The 24,836-nt window shown below is 38.8% G+C and overlaps 1 protein-coding gene across 5 annotated transcripts in view; it reads right to left on the reverse strand.

Moving 5' to 3' along the window:
- ADGRV1 (adhesion G protein-coupled receptor V1) overlaps positions 1-24,836 on the reverse strand; it is a 593,679-nt gene that overhangs the window by 337,084 nt on the left and 231,759 nt on the right. For all 5 annotated transcript variants that reach the window (XM_050795448.1, XM_050795446.1, XM_050795449.1 and 2 more), the window contains 6 exons: positions 16,856-16,999; positions 14,094-14,268; positions 11,809-11,944; positions 8,537-9,642; positions 4,468-4,585; positions 3,414-3,585 (listed from right to left, as the gene is read on the reverse strand). In XM_050795448.1, the coding sequence (XP_050651405.1) occupies positions 3,414-3,585; positions 4,468-4,585; positions 8,537-9,642; positions 11,809-11,944; positions 14,094-14,268; positions 16,856-16,999 (1,851 nt within the window). The remainder of the gene's footprint in view (positions 1-3,413; positions 3,586-4,467; positions 4,586-8,536; positions 9,643-11,808; positions 11,945-14,093; positions 14,269-16,855; positions 17,000-24,836) is intronic.

Genomic DNA, 24,836 nt, shown 5'->3' on the forward strand with positions numbered 1-24,836 from the left:
TGTCTGGTGGACACGTGACTCACGTGACCTTATCAATCATTGGAGATGACTCACACTCCTTACCCTGCCCCTTTTGCCTTGTATCCAATAAAGAACAGCGCAGCCAGGCATTTGGGGCTACTACCGGTCTCCACGTCTTGGTGGTAGTGGTCCGCCGGGCCCAGCTGTCTTTTCTTCTATCTCTTTGTCTTGTGTCTTTATTTCTATGATCTCTTGTCTCTGCACATGAGAAGAAAAACCCACAGATCCTGTAGGGCTGGTCCCTACATGGTGTAATTCTGTGGATGCATTTGTTGTGTCTGCAATATCTGTAACTCTTCTATCACTTGTGTTGATGTAGTTATTACTCAAGTCACTGCATTCCCTTGGGCTCCATCTCCATCCATTCTGAATAATCACAATACTCACCATCTCTTATGAAGGGCCAACTCTGCCGAGAGCTGTGCTAAGAACTTCTTATTCATTATTTTCTTTATTTGCCTCACAGCCATATTATTAACCCCATTAAACCTGGGAGGCTCAGGAAGGCTGAGCAACCTGTCCAATGTCACCCAGTTAATTGGTAGAAGAGTTAAGATTTGAACCAAAGTCTTCCATTATCAGAACCCTAGCTCTTATACTGACTCCAGTGACTCCAAGAATAAGTTCAGGGTAACTGATGTCTTTCCTTTGACAAAAAATGAAGAAGATGGTGTTTAGGTCAAAAGTCTAGCAATAATTGGGGGGCTCTACTAGGACCTCCAAATAATTTCTCAAAGCCCACTACAGAAGAATATTGTCACAGAACATGTGTTGTTTATATCATTAGGTTTCAGTTTATCTGACATAAAAATAATTTGAACTGGATGAGTAATAAGTTCCCTTCTACTCAAAGAAGGTAAAATGTTAAAATGTATGGCAAAAGTACTTTTTAAAAAATATTTTTCCATTTTCATGAGAACATAATCATCTTCCATCTTCTCTCTTTTCAAATTTCCTCTTAATGAAACTAGAGTGTATATTAACCTTGCTTGTACCTTGCCTTTTAACAGGTGAAAAGATAATGACGGAAAAAATGTCTTGAAAATTAGCTGCTTCTCAAAATGTAGAAGAAAACTCTATGATTTGAATATCATATGTGAAAGAGAAAGAAGAGGTGCGAGTAATTTTTTTCTCTTACCTAACTGAAACTATTTGATGATGGGCTCAGCAGCATTTCTCTAGTTAGGATAACAAATATATACAGATAGCACCCCATGTATTGCATGCAACATTCCCTTACCCCTTAATTATATATTCTTCTGCAAGGAGGGCAAGCTCCGAGGAAGCAGTCTTCCCTAACCCCATCTATACTTTAACTTTCCTGCTTCTCTTTATTCAGCTTCCCCAAGCCCACTCCTGATGGCTCTTCTCGTCTCTCTTCTTAGAATTACAAGGTTAACATCTACTGTACGAGACAGATGTTTAAAGTCTAGTGAAATCTTATCAGTATTCTAATTCACCAAAAATTCTATTCGAGATAAAATGCACAATATAATTTTTAGTAATGCACGTATGCAAAACATATTTATGGAGGATGTAAAACCACATTCTAATTTTTGAACGGCTAACAGTTTTATAGTCTATATAAACTATGCATAAGTTGTAACACTGCATATAACTGATAACTTCCATAAGAAACGTACAGATAATGTTTTGTAAATTTAGAGAATCAACAACTCCAACTAGAGGTTTCATGGGAGGCTCCATGGAGAAAGTGGTACTTTGATTAAGAGAAAGCTATAGTTAAGAAATATGGAGGCTGGGCACGGTGACTCATACCTGCAATCCCAGCACTTTGGGAGGCCAAGGTGGGTGGATCGCTTGAGGCTAGAAGTTTGAGACCAGCCAGGCCAACAGGGTGAATCCCCGCCTCTACTAAAAATACAAAAATTAGCTGGGCATGGTGGTGTGCACCTATAATTCCAGCTACTCAGGAGGCTGTGGCATGAGAATCGCTTGAACTCAGCAGGTAGAGATTGCAGTGAGCCAAGATTGCAGCACTGCACTGCAGCCTGGGCCACAGAGCGAGGCTCTGTCTCAAAAAGAAAATAACAAAAAGAAATCTGGGGTTGAAAGAGTTGATGGAAGCATAAAAATATTTGGAAGAAATGCGTGAAGAAGGGTTTAAATGTTTTCAAGTAGAATACAGTAAGTCTTCACTTAACCATGACAGATTCTTGGAAACAGCAACTTTAAAGGAAAGGACATACACTGTGCAGCAGGAACTCAACTGTTGTTTATATCAATTAGTCTATGGTAAAACTGGTTTCATTATACAGCACATTGTTTCACATAAAGTTGCAGTTTCCAAGAACCTATTGAGTACGTGAAGTGAGGACATACTATATGATCAAATGCCTTGAGTACTGAAATTTCAGTTCCTCATTGTCAGTGTGACAGAAAGTTTTAGTAGCTGATGATAACTCAAGAAAAGCAAAAAACAATGATGTGATATGTTGAACTACAAAAAAAAGAGTGGGGATTCAAGACCTTAAGGAAAATATATTTTCTAGCGCTACCACCACCAGAGTGGCCACAAGAGCAACACATTTGCCTGCATCAACTTCCCTGCATAGCTCTAGTACATACATATAGATCTCTAAAATCTTTCTGATCAAAGAAATCAAGTCCTTTGACACTAGTTAATTGGCTGTCTTACATTAGGGAAAAAATCAAGACAGCTCTAGAATACTTGTTATTGCTATAAAGCAAGTATGCTTCCAGATATTTTTAAAGTAATACTGAAAAGACAAAAGACCAGCATAATAAGACTATCAGTGGCCATGCCATGACTATTTGAATACCGAAAAGAAAATCACTTAGTAAGTAATAAAAATTATTTGAATTTGAATTTATAGTGATACTGAAAGAAGAAATGTTATCATTATATAAAAGAGATAGCATGCAAGATAAATATGATTCTAACGGTATATACTTAATATTTTATTAATTTTAATGTGTAGAGTTAGCATATCAAGACACATCTTTTATTAAGCATGTGTTCATTTATTAAGCAATGATAAACATTTTTTTCTTTGTATGTAAGTAGGAAGGCGTTAATAAAAAGAATTGTGAAGAAGACATTTATTTCAAGAAAAGGAAAGAACTGTACCAAGAATACAAATAAAAGAAGTGAAACCTACATGGTTGTTATTTTACAATATGGCAAGAAACAAAAAAATAGAAAAATGACAAGTTTATTTACAAAATTCATAATGTAATCAAGTCTGTCTAAAGTTTGTTGTCGGCAAAGAGATTTAGAGATTGTGGCTAAGAAAGACACAAAGAATCTCCATATTAACAATGTATAAGTTTCAATAGTGGTTTTAAAATGATTAATTCTAAAGAAATACAATTAGAAGTTGACACTAATGTGTGTCTTCATTTCTTACCTTCTCTGGTTTGAGTTCAATGCTGATAAAGCATTTTGTTTGACCCGTTGTACAGGTTGTGGTCCCTGACACAGACCGAAGTTCCTCCACCAGGTTTACCCCATCCTTCTGGAGCACGACAACTGTTTTGTTAAGTGTGACTCGCCAAAAGACCTTGACATCTTCAAAGGCCCTGTGAGCAAGAAACCCACCCAATGCCTTAACAGAGGGTGTCATCCCCATGTCTAATAGAGTTTATTATCACTGTGCCAAATGGTACCTCTTCATCCAAAGTATAGCACTTACTTTACCATTGATGATGCTGAAAATGACCAATTTTCCTCACTACAAATGAGAGAATTAAATTAAGCCTCAGGGCTTATGTGGTTTTCTTTGACTACATTCCATTCGATAATGACTAAGTATCCTGATACTCTATATAAGGAATGTAAAAACAAATAATATTTTTCTATTATGTCCAAAAGATGTGAAAATGAGAATTACAGGGAGTTCTTAAAGGCAAGTAAACGTTCCTCATTTCTCTTTTAAAAAGAATTTTTATAAAGAAACAACACTTCCACTCATAATGGTTGTTTCTGCAAAATAGGGCAAAGGGAGACTTACATTCTCACAGATGTTTTAGGCCCAAAATGGAAATTGTAATATATACACATGTGCATGTGTGCATGCCAAGCACATGTATGTGATTAGTATCCAAAGATGCTACTATACAGTTTTAAGTTGCAAATAAAATTTTGGTACTCCAAGTTTTCCTTACAGGAAAATGGTATGTATGTAGAGTGAGCAGGTAACAGGCAGTAAGATGAAGTGATGACCTACATAGTCTGATATTTGTATGGTACTTCATGAAGTATAAAACACTCAAGGTAACCCTAAGTTATGATCATAAACGAAGTATCATAATCACAGATTAAGAACTACAGCATCTGAAGACATGCCAAATTCCACACTACTTCCTTCTATCTTACCCTGCCTCTACCATTGTATGAATTAAAATTGGATTTATACAGACACACAGAATGTTACATCTTCCACATGCTATATATATACTTACCTGTTTGGCTGTCTTGTGACAATAAGGTGCAGTCTTCTCATATCAGCTCCTTCCCTGAGTTCTAGTCCACTCTGGGACTCCTCACTGAATCCTATGATGCCATTGTGAATGTCACTCCCTGAAAAAAGAATGGAGGGCTATAATATATTCAAGAATTATTTAAAAGACCTCCCATGCTCCACTAATCTTGCCAGCTCACATGGTTTAAAAGTGAGAAATTCACAGGTGGTGAGGGGAGCTAGAGTTGTTAAAATATCTTTATTAAAAATAAACTAAACGGTGATAACATCAAGGTGGCTGTTTGGGAATAGAAGAAAAGAAGAAATAAATAATCAAATCCCACTCTTTCCCCTGACACACATATTCATTTTTCTATTAAGATCCTACTTTACATTTGACAGTACTTGAAATTTTAGATATTTATCTGTTTTAAGACTATATATCCCCCACAGAATGTAAGCCCTACTCAAGCAACAACTTTTATTCACTACTGTATCCCCAGCTCCGAGAACAGAACTGAGCATATAGTAAGTGTTGAATAAATCTTTGTCAAATAAATGAACTCTGCTCAACGGATTTACCTTCACATAAGAGGTTTGACTAAAAGACCATCTATGCTACCCATTAAGCTATTTGCCCCAGAACAAAACAGAAATATTAAGGAACTCCTGAGCATCTCTGGGTATCAGAAACTTTGCTAAGCAACACTTGAGGTTAGAGGTACCATTATACTTAAAAAAAAATGTTTAAACTGGAACAAAACTAGGGCCCATACTATACAGAAATCATCACTTCAAATTCTAGGCAGCCCCTAAACCAGCTTCTCAGACTAGAGAAATACCAGTGCACAGCTCTGACTGCTTTCTATTTCTCCATGACCCAGTTTTGCATTGATCCTAGAAGCAATGATCCTAAAGCAATCAGCCTGAAAAACAATGTGTATTAGTTCATTTTTATGCTGCTATAAAGATGCTAGCTGAGACTAGGTAATTTATAAACAAAAGAGGTTTGATTCACAGTTCTGCATGTCTGGGGAGGCCTCAGCAAACTTACAATCACGGTGGAAGGGGAAGCAAAGCACATCATATATGGTGGCAGGAGAGAGAGCAAGGAGAAGTGCTGCTTTTAAACCATCAGATCTCATAAGAATTCACTCACTATCACAAGAACAGCATGGGGCAAACTGCCCCCACGATCCAATCATCTCCCACCAGGTCCCACCCTCGACACACGGGGATTTGGGGGATTACAACTGGAGATAAGAATTGAGTGGGGACACAGAGCCAAACCATATTATCATGTGTACCCATCACCCTGAAACCTGATTCCTGGCATTCTAAGGAGACAGAACTTCTGAAGTTAGGGAGTAGGTTGGGTTAAGGAAACAGGAAACCACTGAACTGTCCTGATAGGGAAGAACTAGTAGTCATCAGCCTCTGGACCATTTCCCTGGTCTTAAAGTAAATGTGGAGCCCCTTTGTTAGGGACATGCAAGTGATGGGTTACATTTGTCCTAGGATCTCATGTGTGTTTTGTTTCAGACTGCCAGTCCTCATCCTCACCCATTAATCACTACAATCACTTCGTAACCTGGTATCAGAATCTGACATTGACTTTTTATCTTTGGCAGCAATTGTTTTCTTGTCACCTTAAGTGAGGATTTGGGCTCTTCAAGTAGATTACAAGACTATCACAGCAGAACCCTCATTTCCTTTTCCAAGGCAATAGCAATTAGCATGATTCTAATGAAAATAACACTTCCCTTGTCACATTTACAATAACAAATTTGATTTCAGATTTCTAGTAAGATGATTCCAGACTGATAATATGCCAATGATCGAAATCAAAACTAAATAAACTATTTTTTCCCTGACTTACTCAGAAAGTTTGCTCTAAAATCTAAATGTAAAAAGATTATAAAGATGGGTGGATGCAGCAAAATTAATTATCCAGTTAAGTGAGAAATATTATTAAGAAAAAAATGCCAGATAGGGAAAAGATGAGGGCAACATTTGCAAGTAAAGGAACTTAAGGTATTATGACCACGTGAATGTGCCTGGTGGTGTAGTCAGGCCAATTACATCACATGACGTTAGTGGTAGCTATGGCAGGGTGTCAGTCATTTGCAACAGGTGTGTGATGAGTGTGCCTTATGTAGGGAAGGTAAACATCACAGAATCTCACAGAGCTCAGCTGACTTACCATTTGCCTGGTGAGTTAAAACTAAGCTCAGAGCTGATGAAGGAATAGGCACTGGTAGGCTATATTATCTCATAAAACAGGGAAGCACTTCCATTCCAGTTGGTACCTAACTTCTGTCCTGAGCCCCCCTCAAAGAGCCCACTGCCACTTCCTTAACCAGGACTACAAGACCTCCTCGTGATCCATTAATTAATGGAGTATCGCTTAGAACAGCAAAGAACCTCCAGAAGCCATTTTAATGGGCCTGGCCGGTGCCAAACTAATTGTTACATGTTTTAACTATCAGCCCTGGTCATATTCAAATAACTGTAATAAAATATCTGTATCATAGAATGAGAAGGAGGATGCTGACTGCCAAACTAATTTTAATAGAAATATATAGATGGTATTAAGCCAATTTGAATCAAAATCAGTAAATAACTTGTAGAATAGAATAAGAATTTACAATACACTACATAAACTGTAGAAATAGGAATAAATCATACTAATTGATGCAAATTTGTAGGTTAACTAAATGAGATAATGCTGAGCATATGAAAGGAAGTTAAAAGACTGCAAAATTATGACTGAATTAAAACTGAGTGACTAAAATAAAATATGAACTCCAGGAAGCATCAAATCTCAAAAATATGTTTTGAGGTCTATTGCACAGAATGGTGAATACAGTTAATACAGAGTACTGTACATTTCCAAGTTTCTAAGATAGTAAATTTGAAATATTCTCACTACAAAAAATGTTGGAGATAATGTACATGTTACTAGCTTGATTAAATTATTCTACACTGTATTTATAAATCATAACATCATTACTTGTACCCTTTAAATATGTATAATTATAAATTGTCCCTTTACAATAAAATATAAAAATGAAAAAAGAATCATGAGATAGCCTGTCACTAACTCATAAAAGGTATTGACATGCTGATGTATTTCATTTGAAGAAATACAGTATGATTGCAGGCCGGGTGCAGTGACTCATGCCTGTAATCCCAGCACTTCGGGAGGCTGAAGTGGGTGGATCACGAGGTCAGGAGTTCAAGACCAGCTGGCCAGAATGAGGAAACCCCGTCTCTACTAAAAATACAAAAAAATTAGCCAGGGGTGGTGGTAGGTGCCTGTAATCCCAGCTACTCGGGAGGCTGAGGCAGAGAATTGCTTGAACCCAGGAGGCAGAGGTTGCAGTGAGCCGTGATCGTGCCACTGCACTCCAGCCTGGGCAACAGAGCAAGACTCCATCTCCAAAAAAAAAAAAAAAAAAAAAAAAAAAAAACAAGAGAAAAAAGAAATACAGGATGTATTTACAGAGGTAAACTGCAAACTGTCACAAAAAGATTGCATAAGATACCTGAGAAACAAAAAATAATTAAATTTTTAAGCTATTGTAACATATATATGCAATAGTATGATGGCTATATCATCTACATTGGGTCAAAAGCAAAACAAAACACAATAGTTTAAATCTATTTGGTAACAGAAAAAAAAAATTTCCTGCCAATGAGATCTTTGACTTTAGGATGGATTACTGAAAGTGGCTGGTAAATTTAGAATGAAGTTTCAAAACAGGATAGGCAATCACGTGTTTGGATGATTAAATTAAATGCTCTTTATATTGTGAAAGTATGGATTTATAGATTGTATTACTGGCTCTGATCTTAGTGACATTTATAGTACATTAAATTACAGGGCCCTCAGAACAGCACATCTTGAGTTCATGTCATGGGTCCATGCTACAGAAAAACAACATTTTAATGCATTCCTATGAATAACTTAAGTACTTCACCTTCTATTAAATTTAAGCTAGATTCATCTTAATACAAATTATGTACCACAAAAGTACATTTTTATCTCCATCATTTCAAAGATATACCTGTAATAATAACCATGGCAAAAGCTGCAAATCCAGTGTCATCCTTCCCCTCCACAATCTGTGCTCCCCCTTGAGGGTTTGTGAGAAACACATAGAAGAACTCCTGCCCCTCGGGCTCATCGTCATCCAAAATTTGAACTGATACTTTACGTTCTCTTTCTCCATCTAAGAATATAAGGGTAAGAGTTTGTTCTTCAAAGTCTTCTTCTTCAACTGCCCACGTTAGGTTGGAAATCCCATAGATACCATGAAAGGGCAATGCATTTGGTTCCTTCTGAGCACGTCTTTCACCGAAAGTTTTAACTGTTATGCTGACATTGCCAGTAAACCCACCAGTTCTTCGGATAAGAACTTCTGCAGTGTTGAATATGCCATTCTTCATCTCCTCTTCAACATAAACAATGGATGGCCCAAGGCTGAATGTTCCATGAATGGAAACATTGGCAGTTACCGTGGCCACATCAGGCTTTTCAGACACAGCAGGTGTGCCATGAAGGGTGACAAGTTTCTCAGGGATGGCAGATACACCAGTTGCCTCAGTAACAATGGCAACCACATTGGTTGGCTGCAGAATGGTAGTCGTCTTGCTTGTGCCGAAGTATGTGGTGGATTCAGTTTCTACAGGAATGAGAGTTGTGTCAACTGCTACAGCCACAGTTGTCACGGGGAAGGAAACATCCATTCCTGCCAGGTCATCATTATCCAATATTGTGATCACTGCAACACTGAAATCTAGATTCAGGCGTGGGCTCCAACTAACATCAAACTTTTGTAATCCCCTAATTTCTACTGAAGTAAGGTTAATGTAAAAGAATTCTTCTATCTCAGAAAGCTGATCATTAATAATGGTTATTTCAAAATCAACCTCAGTTTGGAATTTTTGAAAAAACAGTTCCCCATTCTGAACAGGCTCAAAATCTTCCAGTGGCTTGGCGCTTCCTGCAGTGGTCTGATAAGAAACTTTAATAAGATCGCTGTGGAACCCAAATAGTCTTTGTACATGTAATCTGATCATCTGTGTATCTTCTGACACCATGATATTTCTTGAGCTACTGGAAAATTGGAAGATGCCCATCGGTTCAATTTCAGCAACGATGAAACCTGATCTGGGAAAAAAATTAAATCAAGAAGAAATTGATTTTAAAAAATAGGAATATGACTGTAGAGATTCATCATTCACATATTTAAAATTCTGCTTGTGAGGGCAGTAACTTAACAATGAAGTGCCATTTCAAATTCCATCAAACCCTATTTATTGATAAGGGCACAAGAAATGTAAGAACAGGAGCTACAAAAGCAGGGACAGGACCTAACAAGTCTGAGCTAAATGAAAAGCTCATAGGTCTCTATTGTATTTCTCCATCATCCCAGAGCAACTGTCTGAGGGATCTGAAAATAGAGGATCAGTACAAGGGGTACAATATTACTACAATGTTCTGGACCTCTGCCAGCTTTCTTATCTACCAGATAGAAATAGTTACTGGCACTAGCAGCAAAATCCTTGCTTCCTTCAGCTGCCAGTAATGGGACTATCCTCTCATGCAAATGTAGCTAAAACTTTGTGTGTGAAGTAGGATAGACACCGATGATAGAATAATTTATCCTCAGTTTTTTTCCTATAGATTTTTGTTGTGAGTTAACAGCTATATCAGAGGTTACAACTGGTGGCCTCTTGGCCTAATTCTGTCTACAGGTATAATTTCTTTTGCCAACAGGTTTTTGGTTTTAATATAAATTTAAATGTCTTTAGGGAGGATTCTTCAGATCCCATCACTCTCTCTTGTCAAGCAGCTAGCACTCACTACATAAAACAGTGGCTAACACCTCAGACAGAGGTCATTCAGCCTGGGTTGAAATCATGACCCCAACATGTATAAACTGTGTGCTTCTGGGTTATTGCATAATCTATCTATGACTTTTGTCATTTATAAAATGGGACAAATAATAGAATCTACTTCGTAAGGCTGCTGGGGAGAGTAAAGAGAGAGACAGAATATGTGTGTGCATGTGTGTGTTTGTGTGTGTGTATGATTTATGCCTGGCCTAGAGTAAGCACTATAAGATTTATGCCTGACCTAGGGTACGCACTGTAATACTACTTGTTGTTGTTGTTTTTGAGACAGAGTCTCACTCACTCTGTTGCCCAGGCTGGAGCGCTGTGGTGCGATCTCAGTTCATTGCAACCTCTGCCTCCTGGGCTCAAGCAAATCTCCTGCCTCAGCCTCCCAAGTAGCTGGGACTACAGGCACATGCCATAACACCTGGCAGATGTTTTGTATTTTAAGTACAGATGGGGTTTCGCCATGTTGGCCAGTCTGGTCTTGAATTCCTAACCTCAGGTGATCGGCCTGCCTTGGCCTCCCAAAGTGCTGGGATTACAGGTGTGAGCCACCACAACTGGCCAAGCACTATAATACTGTTAATGACTATTGTTGCTGTTAAAGCATTTGAATTTGTAACTCTAAAATATGTTTTAAAATGACGAACATTTTAAAAATGGCATATGTATAAAGTCATATCTGATTTCCCCAATGGACATCTCCCACACATAAACATGTATACAAACATACTTGAATACACTCTAGTTTTCATACTCCCAAATCTTATTTTACAAACAAACCGAAGAACAGAAAGATCAAGTAACTTTCTCAAAGTCACACAGTGAGTAAGTGGCAAAGCCAGGACTAAATCCCTAAGTCTGAATAACAGGTCTGCCCTCTACTGCTCTGGTTGAGTCTATCCCAGAAATAAGGAAAGTAAATTGCTTTTGGCTGGTATGTATTTACCTGCAAATATACTGTATTTGCAGAAAGAGTCACTACAGATACATAGTAAAAATCAATAAAATTAAATTAAAGTCAAAGGGTCACTTATCCAAACAGGTAATATTTATCACCCCACTGTGATGTCTTATTCTTACTTAATCTTATTCTTACTCTTAATCACTTGGAGCAATCAGGTATTTTCAGCTTCTCAGAAGACAGCTTCCTTTAACAAGAGGAGAACTGCCATCATGGCTTTTAGTGGAGATGGTACCCCAGCCCCCATTCTCAAGATGGAGCATGAGGAACTCTCTTTAAGGCAAGCAGTGGGTGGCGGGGCTCCTGAGAGCCGCCTCCCTCTCCAGCATGCACGCCATGTGATACTCTACACTAAAACTATGTTTGCGTTTCCTTCAAGGAGAATAATCCTTGTGCCTTTTTCTGTTTTGATGGATGAATTCCAGATTATTCCTCAGAGAATTTCTTGGGTGAGAATTAGGTTGGTCTTACCGGAGTTGAGCTCCACCAGGAGCGCTGCTCTGCACTCCTGATAGATGAAGAACAAAGGCCTCTGGCCGACCAGGGCTGGGAAACGTCCACAGGAAAACTCCTTTCCTTTGTTCACCGTGGGAAAATGAAAGGCTCCCTGAAGGAAAACATGAAAAGGAAAGTAGGGTATTAGTTCTTATCTTAAACTGGGATTTGACTTTTAAAACTGTAGTAATATATTTTCTTATCCAAAATTCAATTATAGTTTACAAAAGGTAAAACATTTTTATAAAGGGATAGGGGAGAGGTAAACTTACAGGGGACCACACAAATCTTGCTGTCAGTCCCTGTTTACTTTTCTCCTTTATATCTTTTTCTTTCCTGGCTCAATGACAAAATCCAATAGTGAAAAGAGCAGTCTCTTGGTGTTAGGCAGGCTTTAATACAGATTTAGTGTCAGGCTTTGGTTTAAATTCTGGCCCCAGAATATTTTTAGGATACATATTGAAGTAGATTGGGGTGAAATATCATAATCTATGTATTTTACTTTAAAATGCTTCAGAAAAAATGTCACAAATATGGCTGACTGTAACAACTATTAAATCCAGTCAAGGCCAGGTACAGTGGCTCACACCTGTAATCCCAACACTTTGGGAGGCCAAAGAGGATGGATCTTGAGGTCAGGAGTTTGAGATCAGCCTGGCCAACATGGTGAAATCCCATCTCTACAAAAAATACAAAACTTAGCCAGGCATGGTGGAGCGAGCCTGTAATCCCAGCTACTCAGGAGGCTGAGGCAGGAGAATACCTTGAGCCCAGGAGGTGGATGTTGCAGTGAGCTGAGATGGCACCACTGCACTCCAGCATGGGTGATAGAGCAAGACTCTGTCTCAAAAAAAAAAGAAAAAAAAAATTAAAAATAAAATAAATAAATAAATCTAGTCAGTGAGTTTATGGGTGTATACTGTACTTTTCATTGTGTCTGAAAATTTATTACAAAGCCTCAAAAAAACTAAATGAACCTGTTTGAAGATACAGATCTATTATTTGGGAACTCCTGTTATTTCAGTTGAATCAAGTTAACATAAACTCACAAAAGCGTTTGAAGATTAATGTGATATGTAAGCACAAAATCGTATACACACTCATAATAAGCAATATTTCTACACATAAATCTTTTCATATGTAGAAGTAGTTACTAACATAAAATTTTTTAAAAATCACCCTAAATTGTATGGAGCTATGCATATCACCCAAAGTGACAGAGGAGTAAGGAAGTAAAAGATAAGAGTTTCTGCAGGAAAAAAGGGGCTAGAAAATAAAAAAGAAAAGATAATAAAATATCTTTAACTTAGGGGACATGCCAAAAGGAAAACAAGAGGAGCCAATGTCTCAGACATCAGATTAGGGCACCTATCCAGTGGCTAAAGAAGCCCCAGTATCCAAGGCAGTTATCACACTATGGTGTCTCTCAATCGCGCAGCTAATTTCTCTCTGTGTTCTGGGATTGCTGTTAGGATGGAAGCTGGCATGAAAATGTCATTTTCATTGGCCTAGCCCTCACCCCCCATCTTCTACAGGACTTTAGCTTTCATTCCTTCTTATCTCTCAGTGATGCCAAGATCTTGGGAAAATGAAAATCATTCCCTCCTCTTTGAGAGACTAAGGATCTCAGTCCTCCGCAGGATTCCCTAGGTTTCTTACTGAGTGTAAATGGTGTTTGCCTGGTGACCAACAAGACCCTGTGAATCAAGGAGGGAGATCCTCAGATTCTGAGCCCACTGGAGGGTTCTTTATAAACTCTCATTATCTAAATTTGCAATGAGCTTTCTATAACACGTTAGAGGTCAAACCATCTAACATTCGCATCTCACTAACTCTCAAAGAGCTAATGGTATACTTTAAAAAATAAAGTATCTAAAGTAACAGCTGCCCTACTGCCAGAAATAGTCAGGTGAACATGGAAATGCATAGAAGAGCTGTACGTATTTTTATTTTTCTTATTACTGTATTTGCCAAATTAGATTCTTAGAATTACTTTCAACAAGCTCCTATTGTATAGACAGAGTAGTTTGCTTAGTGACCCCACTCTTTTGAGGTAAGGCATGAAGTTGTTAATTTGACTGAAAAAAGTTTCTCTCCTTTTCTCACCAAGCAACCTGCACTACTCTGATCACTTAAATATGGGAGTATTGTATTAGAAAACTACATTCAGTGTCCAGAATAAGAATAACCCAAGACAATTAGTGGTCAATGATATCCTTCCAATATTCTACAGGACCCATCTTAGAAAAACTACAACTCACCCAGTGTTGGGGTCATGTTGCCAACAACAATGAATTCAGGAATTTCTAACCCAGGAGCATATCCAGTGGTCCAGGCAACTGACAGAGCACCATATGTGCCCCTCCTAGAAATCATAACGTGGCTTGTGCCGGCAGTGATGTTCATGAGTTGAAAAGCAGTGGAGTCAAATCCGACCTGAGGGAAAAATCATGCTTATTTTATTTCTCTCTAAACCTTCCTGTTTTCTGAGGAATGGGTTAAACATAAACTTTTCCTTGGTTTATATAATATATATCCTTGTCTTATATTGAATTAAAGAGAAGTGCTTAAGAAATAACATCTCAGATTTTAAAATTTATTTTACTTTATTATTTAGGTTATAGTCGATAGCTTTTTCTTTTTTAATCAAAAGGCTATCTTTTGAATGAACAACATCCAAAAAAAGGTAAGCATAATTATGGTTAAATGAAAGGAAACTATTTTAAATGGCATTTAACAGGACTTGTTCATGGGTCTTTCCAGAACCTCATTTGTAGAACTAAAATTTGCCTTCTAAGAGAGAATAGTATATTTTGTCATTTATAAAATAAGCACCATGAACTAGACCTTCTATTAGGGTTCTTTTCAGCTCCAACTTAATTTTATACCTTTTTTTGAAGACCAGAAGACTTCAAAGTTTTTTTAAATACCCATCTCTATCACAAGCATCAAGTAAGATTTTGTTTTATGCGCAACATTCCCAGGGTATGTGATTTATAGATGAAGTAAGTTCTGAGCAATGAGGAAGAAAAGCAGATTCCTGGCTTCACATTTTGATTTGAACAATTCAGTTTACCTCTTTTGGTCTCAATAGCTATAAATGTGGGATACCATTTAATCAAGAGTTATATATTAAAACTCATTCTCCCCTTCTTAAATTGTAACGAAGAATAATAGAAAAATGTGAGAGGGTTCCGCAGGATAACTTCTGGAGCCACAGAGGAAAAGCAACAACTACTTTAATTTGACTCCAGCCTAGATTCTCTGTTACTGACAGTGAGGCTGTTCTTCTTCTTCCTCCTCTTCTTCTTCCTGTTCCTCCTCCTCTTCCTCTTCCTCCTCCTCTTCTTCCTCTTCCTCCTCTTCTTCCTCCTCCTCTTCCCCCTCCTCTCCCTCCTCTCCCTCCTCTTCCCCCTCCTCTCCCTCCTCTCCCTCCTCTCCCTCCTCTTTCCCCTCCTCTCCCTCCTCTCCCTCTCACTCTCCCTCTCCTCCTTCTCCTTCTTCTTCGACAGAATGTCGCTCTGTAACCCGGGCTGGAGTGCAGTAGCATGATCTCGGCTCACTCCAACCTCTACCTCCCGGGTTCAAATGATTCTCATGCCTCAGTCTCCCCAGTAGCTGGGACTACAGGCGTGTGTGACCACATGCAGCTACTTTTGTATTTTTAGTAGAGATGGGGTTTCGCCGTGTTGATCAGGCTAGTCTCAAACTCCTGACCTCAGGGGATTCGCCCACCTGGGCCTCCCAAATTGCTGAGATTAAAAGCATGAGCCACCATGCCCAGCCCAGTGAGGCTTCTGCTTAGCAAATGCCAAAAGCTTTGAGTGAGCTCATTCTTGCTACATGGCTAGAGGGCTATTTTAAAATGCCCTAGCCACATCACACACACAAACACACATACACACACACACACACACCCCAAACACTGATACGAGTATAGAGTATACACCAAAGACATGAATGTACCATGATGGACTCTAGCCTTGCCCTTTGGGGTGATACAGTATTGTGACAATATGCATGGATAAGCAGTAGGAAATGTTTTACTCCAAATGCATGGTTTTGCTGAATCTTTTTTTTATAACAACCCATGAACAAAAAGAAGACAACAAAATTCAAAGCATTAATAAATTCTATTTCTTCATTCGCTCTTAAAGAAGAGGATGCAAAGAAAATAAAAACCTCTTCCTCTCAGTTATTTTAAATGCCAGTGCATTCCATTTTAAGATAAAAAGCATTCATTATCCTTGGAGAAGATGCTCAGGAGGGAGTAGCTGAAGAGCATCCCGTAGTGGCCAGAGACTATATCTGCCCATATTCCTGCCCATTCATTTGTACAGATTCCACCTCAGCATCTTAAGACAGGCTTGCCCACGTCACTTCAGCTCCCACCTGAAGGAGCAGGATAGAATTATATCTCACAATGGCTTCAAAAATACACGTTACCATAGCCACAGACAACAGCCTTGTCTTTTTCTTATATTGACAGAATCTGCCTGAAAGGAAAGGAAAGCCCTCAAGTTGTTCTTTGTTCTCATGAGCATTTATGAAGCGATTGGGAAATAATCTTTCCTACAACGACCTCAGACAGAAGATGCAAATACTTAGATACAACCGTATCACAGGATCTGACCATCAACATTTATCTACATCAGCACAAACTCGCCCCAGTAAACCAAAGTCTGAATATTAAAGATAAACATTCACAATGTTAGTACAAGAAAAAGTCTGGAATATTAGTGCTTCATTATAATTTTAATTATTTAACATAAAATACCTCAATATTAGATACATAATATCAAGAAGAGATCTGGACATATCTCTTTTTTTCCTACTGAATGTTGAAAATAGACTAAGTAGTTTTATATAATATATCGGTTACATCTACTGTGATATTCACAGAGTTATTTATATTTAAGAAAATAGTTACTCATGAGAAATGCTAGCTCTAAGAGTCTCCGTCCTTCCTGTAAAAGCTGCTCTCTAGTGGTCTGCTGAGAGAACCACACCCAGGGCCAATTACCTGAGAATTGGCAGCTTTCTCAGAGACTGGAAGGACAGCAGATTTTGCTTCCTGAAGAATTGTTGGCATTCCATAGAAACGTCCACCGACAAGCATCACAGTCACCAGTTGCAAAGTGAAATTAGAGCCCAGTGATAGGAATACCTATAAACAAACAGTGTCAGTGATTTAGAAATAATTTTCAGAGAAAAATGCTGTTATTTGACTTGAGCCATTAGCATACTACCTGAGGTTGCTTTAGTAGCAAACAGTTTCATCAATATATGCACTTTCCCCCATCACAAAACAAATGACCAGTATGTAAGCTGTGAGATAAGGAGCGGAAGATGTAGAATATAAAAAACTACAAATGGGCCGGGCGTGGTGGCTCACGCCTGTAATCCCAGCATTTTGGGAGGCCCAGGCGGGTGGATCACTTGAGGTCAGGAGTTCAAGACCAGCGTGGCCAATATGGTGAAACGCTGTCTCTACTTAAAAAAAAAAAAAAAAATTAGCTGGGCTTGGTGGTGCAAGCCTGTGGTCCCAGCTACTTGGGAGGCTGAGGCAGAAGAATCACTTGAACCCAGGAGGCAGAGGTTGCAGTGAGCTGAGATTGTGCCACTGCACTCCAGCCTGGCAACAGTGCAAGACTCTGCCTCCCCCTCCCCCCCCCAAAAGGAAAAACAACAACAACAAAAAAATACAAATTTTCAAATTTTTCACATGTGCCCAAATGGCTTGACCAATGACAGTAGTCACAGAGGCAGTGTTCATGATGGAATCAAGTGTCAAGAAAACGGAAGGGGCACTCTGGCGAAAGTGTCAGCTCCCATAAACTTGGCAAAACTCACTTTCCTCCTCATCATTGAATAATTACTAACAATTCATCATATTTACTCAAAATGAGTAATTTCAGTATACTAATTATTTGAATATGTTGGATAAATAAAAATTAATGCTATGTATTACATATTTTCAAAATTTTAGAATCCAACACAATAGGGGGAATCTGGAATTTATGTATTGATGTTATGCTAAAAGTTATTTTTGAAACTTACAGCACATTTTCCCATAGAAACATTGATCTTGGTAATAATCCCCAAGTTATCTTACAACCTAGAATATTCCCAAAAACTTCGCATATCTTTATTGAATGTAATAAGCAGCCGTTTCTGTAAAATCTCTTCTTTTAAGAGTAATGAATTTAGACAACACATCCTCAAATTTGCAAAATATATACCGTGGTGGTTTCAAATACTGGGCACCATGAGGGTAACAGATGTTTTATTCATTCAAAATGACATTCACTGCATGAATCATGGGTCAAGTGCTAAAAAAGACAAATAAATCACAGAAAAACTTTAATCATATACATCCCACCTCTCCTATAAGAGTGTACCCCTCCCCCATGAAGGTCACTGGCTTGGCAGCTAATGATTTTTCTTTATCTTTATTTTCCCAAGAGTGAAGAGCCAGGTGTCAACTTAAAGCACCAGGTCACTTGTGCCTTCTCGCCTAGCTCCTCTGCTCATGGGCCCATCCAGTACACGCAGACTTGTATGATGTGGCAGATCCCCAGGGAGCAGTCATTAAATGCTAAAATGGAACATGAGTTAGAGCAGATTTGAGGAAAAGCTGGTTTATCTACAGAAGAAAATAGGTTAGATTAATTTAAAAATGAATTTGAAAGTTTTTAGGAGTTGATCGTGTTCTCAATATGCTCTTCCATTTGTGTAATCCAAGACTGTGTCACCAATACCATTTTCTATATTGCCTATCGTTCTTTCTTCATTTTTATTATTATTATACTTTAAGTTCTGGGGTACATGTGCAGAATATGCAGTTTTGTTACATAGGTATACACGTGCCATGGTGGTTTGCTGCACCCATCAACCCATCAGCTATATTAGGTATTTCTCCTAATGCTACCCCTCCCCTAGCCTCCATCCCCTGACAGGCCCTGGTGTGTGACGTTCCCCTCTCTGTGTCCATGTGTTCTCATAGTTCAACTTCCACTTATGAGTGAGAACATGCGGTGTCTGGTTTTCTGATCTTGTGTTAGTTTGCTGAGAATGATAGTGTCCAGCTTCATCCATGACTCTGCAAAGGACATGAACTCAACCGTTTTTATGGCTGCATAGTATTCCATAGTATGTATGTGTCACATTTTCTTTATCTAGTCTATCACTGATGGACATTTGGGTTGGTTCCAAGTCTTTGCTATTGTAAATAGTGCCACAATAAACATATGTGTGCATGTGTCTTTATAGTAGAATGATTTATAATCCTTTGGGTATATACCCAATAATGGGATTGCTGGGTCAAATGGATTTCTAGTCCTAGATCCTTGAGGAATAGTCACACTGTCTTCCACAATGGTTGAATTAATATACACTTCCATCAACAGTGGTAAAAGTGTTCCTCTTTCTCCACATCCTCTCCAGCATCTGTTGTTTCTTGACTTTTTAATGATCACCATTCTAACTGGTGTGAGATGGTTATCTTATTGTGGTTTTGATTTGCATTTCTATAATGACCAGTAACAATGAGCATTTTTTTCCTGTTTATTGGCTACATAAATGTCTTCTTTTGGAAGTGTCTGTTCATATCCTTTGCCCACTTTTTGATGGAGTTTTTTTTTGTTATAAATTTAAGTTCTTCGTAGATCCTGGATATTAGCCCTTTGTCAGATGGATAGAATGCAAAAATTTTCTCCCATTTCGTAGGTTTCCTGTTCACTCTGATGATAGTTTCTTTTGCTGTGCAGAAGCTCTTTAGTTTAATTAGATCCTATTTGTCAATTTTGGCTTTTGCTGCCATTGCTTTTGGTGTTTTAGACATGAAGCCTTTGCCCATGCCTATGTCCTGAATGGTATTTCCTAGGTTTTCTTCTAGGATTTTTATGGTTTGGGGTCTTACTTTTAAGTCTTTAATCCATCTTGAGTTAATTTTTGTATAAGGTGTAAGGAAGGGGTCCAGTTTCAGCTTTCTGCATATGGCTAGCCAGTTTTCCCAACACCACTGATTAAATAGGGAATCCTTTCCCCATTGCTTGTTTTTGTCAAGTTTGTCACAGATCAAATGGTTGTAGATGTGTGGTGTTATTTCTGAGGGCTCTGTTCTGTTCCATTGGTCTATATACCTGTTTTGGTACCACTACTATGCTGTTTTGGTTACTTAGCCTTGTAGTGTAGTTTGAAGTCAGGTAGCGTGATGCCTCCAGCTTTGTTCTTTTTGCTTAGGATTGTCTTGGCTATGCAGCCTCTCTTTTGGTTCCATATGAAGTTTAAAGTACTTTTTTCCAATTCTGTGAAGAAAGTCAATGGTAGCTTGATGGGGATATCACTGAATCAATAAATTACTTTGGGCAGTATGGCCATCTTAATGATATTAATTCTTCCTATCCACGAGCATGGAATGTTTCTCCATTTGTTTGTGTCCTCTCTTATTCCCTTGAGCAGTGGTTTGTGGTTGTCCGTGAAGAGGTCCTTTACATCCCTTGCAAGTTGGATTCCTAGGTATTTTATTCCCTTTGAAGCTACTGTGAATGGGAGTTCACTCATGATTTGGCTCTCTGTTTGTTACTGGTATATAGGAATATTTGTGATTTTTGCACATTGATTTTGTATCCTGAGACTTTGCTGAAGTTGCTTATCAGCTTAAGGAGATCTGGGGCTGAGATGAAGGTGTTTTCTAAATATACAATCATGTCATCTGCAAACAGAGATAATTTGACTTCCACTTTTCCTGTCTGAATATCTTTTATTCCTTTCTCTTGTCTGATTGCCCTGGCCAGAACTTCCAATACTATGTTAAATGGGAGTAGTGAGAGAGGGCATCCTTGTCTTGTGCTAGTTTTCAAAGGAATGCTTCTAGTTTTTGCCCATTCAGTATGATGTTGGTTGTTTGTCATAAATAGTTCTTATTGAGATACATTCCATCAACACCTAGTTTATTGAGTTTTTTTTAGTATGAAGGGCTGCTGAATTTTGTCAAAGGCCTTTTCTACATCTATTGAGATAATCATATGGTTTTGTCATTGCTTCTGTTTATGTGATGGATTACTTTTATTGATTTGCATATCTTGAACCAGCCTTGCATCCCAGGTATGAAGCTGACTTGATCGTGGTAGATAAGCTTTTTGATGTGCTGCTGGATTTGGTTTGCCAGTATTTTATTGATGATTTTCACATCGATGTTCATCAGAGATATTAGCCTGAAATTTTCTTTTTTTGATGTCAGGTTTTGGTACCAGAATGATGCTGGCCTCATAAAATGAGTCAGGGAGGATTCCCTCTTTTCCTTTTGTTTGGAATAGTTTCAGAAGGAGTATTACCAGCTCCTCTTTGTACCTCTGGTAGAATTCAGCGGTGAATCTGTCTGGTCCTGGACTTTTTTTGCTTGACAGGCTATTAATTACTGCCTCAATTTCAGAGCCTGTTATTTGGTCTATTCAGGGATTCGACTTCTTCCTGGTTTAGACTTGGGAGGGTGTATGTGTCCAGGAATTTATCCTTTTTTTCTAGATTTTCTAGTTTATTTGCGTAGAGGTGTTTATAGTATTCTCTGATGGTGGTTTGTATTTCTGTGGGATCAGCGGTGATATCCCCTATATCATTTTTTATTGAATCTATTTGATTCTTCTATCTTTTCTTCTTTATTAGTTTGACTAGCAGTCAATCTATTTTACTGATCTTTTCAAAAAATCAGCTCCTGGATTCATTGAATTTTTGAAGCATTTTTCATGTCTCTATCTCCTTTAGTTCTGCTCTTATCTTAGCTATTTCTTGTCTTCTGCTAGCTTTTGAATTTGTTTGCCCTTGCTACTCTAGTTCTTTTAATTTTGATGTTAGGGTGTCGATTTTAGATCTTTCCTGCTCTCTTGTGGGCATTCAGTGCTATAAATTTCCCTCTAAACACTGTGTTAACTGTGTCAGACATTCAGGTACATTGTGTCTTTGTTCTCATTGGTTTCAAAGAACATCTTTATTTCTGCCTTCATTTTGTTATTTACCCAGTTTTGAGTGAGTTTCCCAATCCTGAGTTCTAATTTGATTGCACTGTGCTCTGAAAGACTGTTTGTTATGATTTCCATTCTTTCACATTTGCTGAGAAGTGCTTTACTTCCAATTATGTGGTCAATTTTAGAATAAGTGCTATGAGATGCTGAGAAGAATATATATTCTGTTGATTTGGCATGGAGATATCTGTAGATGTCTCTTAGGTCCACTTGGTCCAGAGCTGAGTTCAAGTCCTGAATATCCTTGTTAATATTCTGTCTCGTTGATCTGTCTAATATTGACAGTGGGGTGTTAACATCTCCCATTATTATTGTGTGGGAGGCTAAGTCTCTTTGTAGGTCTCTAAGAACTTGCTTTATGAATCTGGGTGGTCCTGTATTGGGTGCATATATATTTAGGATATTTAGCTCTTCTTGCTGAATTGATCCCTTTACCATTCTGTAATGCCTTTCTTTGTCTCTTTTGATCTTTGCTGGTTTAAAGTCTGTTTTATCAGAGATTAGGATTGCAACTCCTGCTTTTTTTTTGTTTGTTTTTTGCTTTTCATTTGCTTGGTAAATATTCTTCCATTCCTTTATTTTGAGCCTATGTGTCTCTGCATGTGAGATGGGTCTCCTGAATACAGCACACTGATGGTTCTTGACTCTATCCAATTTGGCAGCCTGTGTCTTTTAATTGGGAAATTTATCCCATTTACATTTAAGGTTAATATTGTTATGTATGAATTTGATCCTGTCATTATGATGCTAGCTGGTTATTTTGCCCATTAGTTGTAGTTTCTTCATAGTGTCGATGGTCTTTACAATTTGGTATGTTTTTGCAGTGGCTGGTACCGGTTTTACTTTCCATGTTTAGTGCTTCCTTCAGGAGCTCTTATAAGGCAAGCCTGGTGGTGACAAAATCTGTCAGCATTTGCTTGTCTGTAACGGATTTTATTTCTCCTTCACTTATGAAGCTTAGTTTGGCTGGATATGAAATTCTGGGTTGAAAATTCTTTTCTTTAAGAATGTTGAATACTGGTCCCCACTCTCTTCTGGCTTTGTAGGGTTTCTGCCAAGAGATCTGCTGTTAGTCTGATGGGCTTCCCTTGGTGGGTAACCCAACCTTTCTCTCTGGCTGCCCTTAACATTTTTTCCTTCATTTCAACTTTGTTGAATCTGACAATTATGTGCTTGGCGTTGCTCTTCTCGAGGGGTATCTTTGTGGTGTTCTCTGTATTTCCTGAATTTGAATGTTGGCCAGTCTTGCTAGGTTGGGGAAGCTCTCCTGGATAATATCCTGAAGGAGTGTTTTCCAACTTGGTTCCATTCTCCCTGTCACTTTCAGGTACACCAATCAAATGTAGATTTGATCTTTTCACATAGTCCCAAATTTCTTGGAGGCTTTGTTCATTCCTTTTTATTTTTTTTCTCTAATCTTGTCTTCTTGCTTTATTTCATTAAGTTTATCTTCAATCTATGATATCCTTTCTTCCACTTGATCGATTCGGCTATTGATACTTGTGTATGCTTCACGAAGTTCTTGTGCTGTGTTTTTGAGCTCCATCAGGTCATTTATGTTCTTGTCTAAACTCATTATTCTAGTTAGCAATTCATCTAATCTTTTTTCAAGGTTCTTAGCTTCCTTGCATTGGGTTAGAACATGCTCCTTTAGCTCAGAGAAGTTTGTTATTATCCACCTTCTGAAGCCTACTTCTGTCAATCATCATTTTTTTTTTTTTTTTTCAGAGATGCCCTGCCCAGATAGGAGAAATCTGGCAGTCCAGCCACAGCAGCCTTGCTGCACTGTGGTGGGCTCAGCTCAGCTAGAACTTTCTGTTGGCTTTGTTTACACTGTGAGGGTAAAACCGCCTACTCAAGCCTCAGCCACGGTGGATGCCCCTCCCCCAACCAAGCTCGAGCTTCCCAGGTCGATCTCAGACTGCTGCTGTGCTGGCAGTGAGAATTTCAAGCCAGTGGATCTTAGTTTGCTGGGCTCCTTGGGGGTGGGACCCATTGAGCAAGACCACTTGGCTCCCTGGCATCAGCCCCCTCTCCAGGGGAGTGAACAGTTCTGTTTCGCTGGCATTCCAGGTGCCACTGAGATATGGGGCAGGGGGGGAACAAAAAAAAACTCCTGCAGCTAGATTGCTGTCTGCCCAAACAACTGCCCAGTTTTGTGCGTGAAACCCAGGGCCCTGGTGCCTGGTGGTGTAGGCACCGGAGGGAGTCTCCTGGTGTGCAGGTTGCGAAGACTATGGGAAAAGCGCAGTATCCGGGCCGGAATGCACAGTTCCTCAGGCTCAGTCTCTCATAGCTTCCCTTGGGTAGGGAGAAAATTCCCCCACCCCTTGCGCTTCTCAGGTAAGGCGATGCCCCACCCTGCTTCAGCTTGCCCTCCATGGGCTGCACCCACTGTCCAACCAGTCCCAGTGAGATGAACTGGGTACCTAATTTGGAAATGCAGAAATCACCTGCCTTCTCACTGGGAGCTGCAGACTGGAGCTGTCCTATTCGGCCATCTTGCCAGCAATTCCTGCCTATTGTTCTTGATGGCATTGGGCACAAACAGAAACAATTTATGGTACCATAACATCCTGTGAACGTGCCAACACTGTTTATCCACATGCTTTTATAACTGGTTGTTCATACACTACACAGGGAGCAACATGGCACCAGGAATTGCTTCTCAGTCATCTTTGTATCTGCTGAGCTTCTCACAATGATTGGCACATAATAAGTGCTCAATAAATGACCCAGCCACAAATATAAAATTCCTCTTGCATTCTGAAAAAGTATTTCAAACCTAGACTTGTTTCTTTAGCAGGCCAATGATTCTTATTGTCAGTTTGTGCCTCATAAAAAAAAGTCAGTTGTTAACCAGGTGTTAACAACTTACCAGGTGCTAACAGTTGACAATCCAAGGTTCTGGTGTTAAACCTACATCAAGACTCTTTTGTTCTTAGAGTCTAATGGAAACCTACCCTGTTCAAAGACCCATTT

The sequence above is a fragment of the Macaca thibetana genome, chromosome 6, assembly GCF_024542745.1.
Source record: "Macaca thibetana thibetana isolate TM-01 chromosome 6, ASM2454274v1, whole genome shotgun sequence".
Classification (NCBI taxonomy): domain Eukaryota; kingdom Metazoa; phylum Chordata; class Mammalia; order Primates; family Cercopithecidae; genus Macaca; species Macaca thibetana.